General features: G+C 40.5%; 1 protein-coding gene across 8 annotated transcripts in view; it reads left to right on the forward strand.

The window, feature by feature from the left end:
* Nucleotides 1–8,106, forward strand: part of srek1 (splicing regulatory glutamine/lysine-rich protein 1) — a 31,769-nt gene that overhangs the window by 6,310 nt on the left and 17,353 nt on the right. For 6 of the 8 annotated variants that reach the window (XM_071901769.2, XM_071901772.2, XM_071901770.2 and 3 more), the window contains one exon: nucleotides 2,248–4,247. The exons of the other annotated variants lie outside the window; for them this stretch is intronic. In XM_071901769.2, the coding sequence (XP_071757870.1) occupies nucleotides 2,248–2,415 (168 nt within the window). In that variant the 3' untranslated portion in view covers nucleotides 2,416–4,247. Of the gene's footprint in view, nucleotides 1–2,247; nucleotides 4,248–8,106 lie in introns of those variants that run through there. 8 annotated transcript variants of the gene reach the window in all.

Genomic DNA, 8,106 nt, shown 5'->3' on the forward strand with positions numbered 1-8,106 from the left:
ACTAACCAGAGAAAAATAATTACATATTTTGGTACAACATAATTGACAATCCTATGAATACACAGTTTAAATTTCAATCTGATAATCTCTCCACTCCTGAGCCACTTGAGGCTAATGAAAGGCCTTGTATGTTCAGAATCTGCAAGTCTTGACTAAACAGTGTCTTTGAATGTAAAAATCTAAAATGATCTAATGGCATATGTCAAGTGCTTGAAACTAAAGTCAAAAGTAAAGTAATATTTAGCCATGTGTATTCAACATCTGGTGGTATTAAAAAATGTGTTTTGAGTCCTGTGTTCAAAAGATTCACTGGGCATGTGCTGCACATTAAAAGCTGCAATATGTTACTCTTTTTAGGGTCACTGAGGGTCGCTCAGCCGATCTACATAATAAAGTACTCGGCACTCGTATAAGTTCCGAAAAATTGAGAGTGTGTTGCTTTGGTCAACTTGTTCCTCTCTGTGTTTCCCCTTCTCTCTTTTATGATGGAGACATCATAAAGCACATGAACACTGGCCTACTTTTGAAAGGTCTCCTACAAAGATCGTATCAGAATGCTCTTGAGATAAAAGATGACGCTTTTTAGACTCGTCACATTTCATCTTTTGCATCGATAACAATCAGCAGACAGGTGAACAAATGTTCCACTTGGAAACCACTCGAAAGCGCTCATGCAGATGCGTGCGTTTGGAGTTGCACTGCAGAGTCTATACAGTATTGCCATGTAGTCTTATCTATGGATGTGTGAAGTGCAGGTCATGTAAGGGTTGAAAGTTGTGCGTGTAGAAAAAGCTATTATGTGAGAGATGGCAAGTTGTGAGAACATCCCACATGTTTCTCACATTCCACTTCAGTCATTCTCCAAGCTGGTCGTGCGTCTGAAGGCTAATTGTGGTTCAGTGTCAAAATGTCACCGTAGCTACAGTGTAGGTGTCTGCAGTGCCAGCCAGGGCCTCCGCTAGACAAATGACACCTCTGGCAAGCTACTGTGTCACTTTATTCAGATCCAGATCTGACTGGATACCAATTTGTCTTACTAGATGGTAATGCTGCCTGTTTTGTGTCCTTGGTCTCGTGTTGGTTTCACTTCACATTCTCCAAATCAGAAATATTATCCAAAAATATGACAATGTCTGTTACTCGTATGCAGACAATACATGTTATTCCATGATGGTGGAATAAGCTATAACACCTCGACTCCTTAATTTTAAACATTAAAAGATTGATGACAGGTAGGTTTCCTTTTCTACAATGCTGACAAATCAGAAATGCTTGTTGTGGCCCTAGATAGCAAAGTCACTTAGCAAAGTTGTCTAGCAGCGCGATTGGCTGTTAATCGACCAATCAGAGCCAATGTTCCCACTGCACGTCTCTCTCTGCTTCAGGTGGCAGAAAAACCGAAACAGAGAAATGACTGGGCCTACTTTTCAGGACGTCCCGGTCTGCAGCCCGGTTTGAACACGCTTTAATTCCTTGTCTGAACATTCATCCGTTTAATTTCACTTAAGCCGCTGAAGCCATGTGGAGAGGCCGCTTCAGAGACCGGGCCAAAAACCACTGGGTAGCTCCGGCTACTTGGCTAGTACTGACAAGTGAGCAGCTGTCCTTACTATGTCCTTGCTCAAATGTGCTGTCTATAAATTAAAGCATAATCAGCACAATGTCACTCTAGAATCGCAAGAGAGAGTTTGTTGATGTTTTTTTTTTGAGGGGGTCATGCAGTGAGAATGCTTCTAGATTCACCTCCTCTGAGACTAAAGTCATTTACGGGCCTAAGCAGGTTGCCTTGGGCCTTCTTGATTTTTTTTGTCATTTGTGTGATGTCATCAGCTTAGCCTCGATGTTGGGAATTATTGGAAATTGTGAATGTATAATTGATACACTTGGGTTTGATACTTTAAGCTGTTACGTTGGTCAACCTCACAGGCAAAACAGGTGGTGAGCTTGAAACTAGCACTAAGCTAGTTTTCACTTGTTTTGTATTTTTTTTTTTTTTTTTCTCAGTATTTATTTGCATGTTCTTCCTCTGAAAAACACATTGTGACAAAAGTACACTTGACTTGATGTAAATGGAAATTCAGATTGAGGCTTTGGGTTATTTTATTAGTAATATATTTAGGGGTCTTTTTCACTCAAGTCATTTATTCCAACGGATATTGAAATGTCACTTTACAGCTAATACAACTTGCGTGGCAGCTGCTGATCAGCCTTGTTTGCTGGTCATCTGAATGAGTTGTGTCATTTCAGGTGCAAAGGGACTATAACAGGGAAGAAAAGGAAGACTACGAAAGTGACGGGGAAGACTCGGCCACACCCAGCGAGGACATGACATCATCACCGTGTGCCCAACACAATGGCAGCTACAAGATGCACGCTGAGGAGGACTCATCCATGGGTGCAGACAGCACCAAGTGACTGTTAAAGACGCCATGGAAATGAGTCCCGTTCCTTCAGATCTTCTGACACCCAGTGCGTGCGTATATATATATATATATATATATACACACACACACACACACACACACACACACACACACACACACAGAGATACACACTTCGTCAGGCACAGTGGTGTATTTTCATCAACACTTCCTCCCATTGAACAACCCGATTTTTCAGTTCCATTTAATACAGTACACTCGTGCAACACGTACAACACTGGAGGTGTGCCTACATGGACCCCAGAACTGAACTCACGCCTGAAGGGCAAATGAGCACCTGGTGCAGCGGAGACCGTCCCGCCTGTCCCATGCTTGATATTCCAGCATGACAGCATTGGATTTAGCTATTGTTGGTCAGTTGTTATATTGAAAATGACCTAAATGAACTCCACCATGGCAGAAGCAACAGTTACAGTTAAACATTCAGACATTATTAACCCCATGAAATATTCAGCATTCAAGATTAAGCCTTTTTTTACTTGCAACATAACAGTTTTTACTGTTATGGAGAGGATATTGGAACTTAAGTCCCACCAAGAACCAACATATGCACTCACAGAGCACAATCCATAAATATGTGATATAAAAAATTCACTTGTGACTTGTAAACGGATAATTCAGTGAATATTAAATGGCAGAATAACATCTTTTGCTAAAACATATTTTCTAATCAAAATTCCATTTGTGGATCATCAGACACTGCCCCATTAAACTTTTGGAAAAGTCATGAAATGTTAAATAATGATACTAAGTTTATCATTTTTGTAAACTTAACAAAAAAAAAAGTACAGGAGTAATTTGGGACACAAATAAGAACACAGTTGCTGTGAGACTTTGTGTGTTTCCAACCTCTCGCTGTTCTCACCATGCAAAGGTTCCGTCTTTTTGCTCCATATCCAGCAAGCGAATTCAAGCCTCTGTGGGATTAAGTGACCAAGGCAAATTGCTCATGTTGGAAGTAAGCATACAGTTTCAGGCAACGTTGTGTCATGCAGAATATTTCCATGTGCGAAATATGATTGATATTGCTTTATATACAGGAGCACGTTGTTGAACGGCATCAGCATGAAGGCGCATTTATTCCAATGCCATTTACATCCAAGTCACAAGTGAAAAAGTATTCATTTTATGGACTGTGAATAACTTTTGTGTATGATGTTTTTTTATGTGGATTGTGTTCAGTGAGTGTTTGTTCATTCTTTGTGTGAACTTAAGTCCCAAAATATCCCAGTAAGCTGAAAGGAAGGATACGAGGGAGTGTAATGGGTGTTAAGTCTAGGCCCTCTGTCTGAACCAGTGACTGCGTTGTTCCCTAGGACAGGGACAAGTCCTCCAAGCCTGAACCAGCTGGGAAGCCTCTAGACTTGTCCTAGTCCCCCCCCCAGAACCACCAGTGTCCGCCTGCCCAAGACCCCCAGACTGTCTAACAAGAGACTCTCATGATGGCCGTCCCAGCCAGAGATCCCACAGGAAGGACTAAGTTTGTACTCGTTTCTAACAGATGCTCCTTACCAGCCACTGGGAGCAGATTTTAATAGTAGTGTTGTCTCTGACTTGTATGGACATTCCCATGATGGACAAACACAAACAATGTTTTCACTCTCCATCCCTCCAATGACCTCTTCACCACTCGCTTCAGAACTCCAAAAAGCCTTTTATCCCTCTCAGGCTACAAGTTTTTTACACTAAATACTGTATTAGAACATTTAAGGAAAAAAAATTTATGTTTTTGTCATCATATTGCAAACAGCAATGTGCGGCAGTAATCTGCTTGAACAATAAAAAAAAAATGTTTTGTGCTGTAAATCATGTCTGATTTATTTGTGACATTGGAATTATAAGGTTCTGTCAGGCTGGAGTGCAGGTCGGTGATGCTGGTCTGTCTGTCAAAGTTTTGACAGACCAGCTGGCAAAACTGTTGAGTAGTGAAATCTGTCTTTCAAGCCACATGGTGCGTTCAATGCAAAATATCAAAATCGTACATCTGGGTTTGGTTCTGGAAGCTTCTATCTCACGGTTTACAATGAGGTAACCTCAGCTTCACTGGGAGACCTGATACGATTGCATCAAACCAACCTTGGTATCGTATTTTACATTTGGATCATATTTACACTCCTTTAAATCCTAAGCCTTACATCGTGAGTTCTGCTAATCACCATAATGTCAGTTTCCAAACAGGAAATTTCACTTCATAAACAGGTTTCACTTTAAAAACTCATTTCATAACACACAACTTTTAGAATATTACAATTTTAAAACAATTTACAACATCTATCAGTTCAGCGATGTACTTACCAGCATGTTATTGTATGTTCGGCTTCTGTTATTTGTCTCATAGTAAGAGAAATCTCATTTTCTGCTCATATTGTTGTAGTACTCCTTGTCCACTGTTGTTGGCATTGGATTGGACTCTCTCTTCCTGGCCTTTTTTCTCTCTTGATCTCCCTTTTTTCTGCCTTTTTTACTGATGTGGCTGCTCTGCTGTGTTCATCCGTCTCACTCATTCTCTCTACATGCTGTTTCTGACAGGAATATTCATTCAACACCCAGCTGGCTAACTCAGTGTGTCACCAGAGTTTTGGTGCATTACCTGGGATGGTGAGCAGTGGACAGGGGTTCGTTGATATTGCATTGTTATAGATTCATCACTACATTAATTAAAACAATGATTGTTCTAGACCATCTCATGTTAGACTCCGTAGCTAGACTTGGGTATCTAGTGCCAGCTAGCACATTAGAGGGATAGTGGTTTGTTGGTAAACCAGCGATTAGCCTTGATTAAGCCTAAAATCCTCACTTAGCCTTGATTATTATCATGAAAAAGTGTAGTGATAGTGTCACTTATTTAAAAAAAAAAAAAAAAAAGTCCTATTTTCTGGCTTGTGCACAATATAAGTTTATGATTGGATGGGAAGTAGAACCTCATAGTACCAAGCTGAAATGCAGTTTCTGAGATTGAACTTTTAAATATTTAACCCCAAAATGTTCTTTTAAAATAAAAATAACACCACAGAAGCATAAAGCAACATTCAAAGATTAAAGCGGCAATAAGCGATTTTCTGACCACTACAGGGCGATAGAAACCGCAACACATTTGTAAATAAAGCACAGCAAAGACAAACCTAGCGAAGGACGGTGCATAAATGCTAATAGCTAAGCTAAACGTACCTACAGAGAAGTGTCGCCGGTTATTTATCTCCCGCTGAAGGTTACATGTCCCACAATGACAAGTGAAGAGGTAGGTAGCAAGTTTACTAGTTGAACAAGTTTAGTCGCTTGCTTCATGGATTCCGCCATTACCACTCTTTTTTTCAGGGATGGGAGAGGGAGGGGGCTGCTGTTAAACAGCGAGAGAGGAGACAAGCTAGTTTAAAAAAAAAATGAAAAGCTACTGAATGGAGGGGGAGGAGCTTCGTTCTGGTGCGGAATTTGACAACACGCAGCCAGCAACACAGCTGGCTGCTGTGTGGATATTGGTTTATATCATTATGTCTCAATGAAATCTCCACATAGCACACGTTAGTTTCAGGATTGGTTAAAAGGTCTGATATCGCTTATTGCAGGTTTAAGAATGTGGATGACTCAACTTTGATTAAAAGAACCTTATAATTCCCAGCTCACTTCATTTGTTGTACGACACTTTAAGGGGTACAAAGAATGGAGATCCCTCTGTGTCACATAAACCAGCCTCTCACCACCTATACTATATGAGGTCTCATGGGGTGTAACAACCCTTTTGTCTCTTTGTCTGCTACACTGGGCTTGGTGTGGTTGTGATGGCATGTTCCCATGTTCTGTTTTGCACAAGTGTACTGAATGAAAGGGAACGGTATGTTACATGTAGTCCAGGTGCCCTGAAAGAAGTGAACAAGTGTAACGACTAGGGATGTCCCGATCCGGTCTTTCTTTGTCTCCGATACTGATCCGGGTTATTACATTTTGAGTATCCGCTGATTCCGAGTACAATCCAATATTTTTGTAATTAATGGAAATTTATTTATTTGTCAGCCCTGCACTTCAAAGTAAAGTAAAGCTTGAACCAACTCATTCCAGTGCGTGGTCCAACTCAGCAGTGACACTGGGCAGATCCAAGTGTCTGTAATCAAAGTAATTGCAGTCACGTCTTTTAAGCAATCCAAGCGTTCACATACCTTGTTGTACAGTAGCGGGACGGCAGCGTCCGAGTCGCTCCAAATGCTCCATTAAATGGCCAAAGCTACATTTTCCACTGCCAAGAAGGGCTGGTCATCCAGTGCAATAAATTCAATAATAATCCTCTCTTATTTATTTATTTTTTTCAGTGCATTCTCAAATGTTTTTTGTCTTGGCACAGACTTCTTGTGAGCTACTACGTGTAAGAACTCCTTCAAATGGTGTTTCTCCATGTACCCGATTCAATTAGTAGCACTGTAATTAGCTCAGCTGCAGTCACCCCTCCAAACACTTGCATCGCAAACATTACAATTAGCTGTTTGACTGCTTTTGGGTTTAAAGTAATTCCAGACTGCAGACATGACTGCTACCCCGCTGCTTTCAAACAGTGCGCTGCTGAGTGGTGGGCGAGGCTCGTTTACGGCAAATACTTTATGTCAATTTGCATAGATGGATTGGGGGGGCGGAAATTAAATAAATACACTTAGAAATGGATTGGAAGTTGATCGAACAACGTGTAGCTGAAACTGATATCTCAAAATTCACCCAGATCGGGTCCGAATACTGGATATCGGATTGGTGCATCCCTAGTAACATGCTCCACAGGGATGAACTAAAGGCTGGGACAAAAACCGGATTTCCCCTGACGTATCAAATGCTCGTTTTCCCTTTGGGTGTCACCGTAGAAAACCTTCAGCTGCAGGGTCTGTGAAGACATGTTTTCCATATTCTCTGTGTTGCACCTTTCCCCGTCACTCGGGAGCCGGGGTTACGTACATAACGTACCGTTTTGATTTCATGACTTGAAGTGCTGTAATTACGAGAATGCAGACCCCTATTGTACCATTTTTGCTACAATATTATGAAAAAACAAATGAACGTGCAGGTTTTTAGATATTTGGACAGTTTGATTTCTCTCATTTCTCTACATTTGCTTTATTTCCTGTTTCTGTTCTATGGGTGTACACTTTACATGCTAAGCTTTTTGTATTTTGGTTACTAGTAGTTGCAGCAAAATCACAGTCAATGTACCATGTTCCCTTTCCTGTTATTGATGTAATGCCGTGAGACAAAATCTATTTACTGTTTCATTGATATAATACAGGCCTATACTGCAAAATGGTGGTGTTGTGCAAAATGTCTGTGTGACAGGCTAACGAAGCTCACAATGCCAGTCTAGACGAGGCTGAACATGAGATATTTCACAGGTCAACTAATTGCTCGCAAGCACAGGCAAGTCGAAAAGTGCCTAGACTCAGATTGTACAAAATATTCTAATGAAACATATGGAGACTTATTGACAGATGCAACCTGAATTTATTGTTTAGGTAAACCGAGATGATGTATGGCTAAAACTATTAAGAAGTTATATTAAAGTATTGCCAGTACTATTGTCTTCAGTAATTAATAGCAGAATAGAGATTGGACATTCACAAATTTTGTTATTGTTTTAAACATTTTCAGCTTGTCAAGTTTTTTGTCATTTCTGGTGTTGATAAAGCCAGTATTGAGT

Source organism: Centroberyx gerrardi, chromosome 2 (assembly GCF_048128805.1).
Source record: "Centroberyx gerrardi isolate f3 chromosome 2, fCenGer3.hap1.cur.20231027, whole genome shotgun sequence".
NCBI lineage: Eukaryota > Metazoa > Chordata > Actinopteri > Beryciformes > Berycidae > Centroberyx > Centroberyx gerrardi.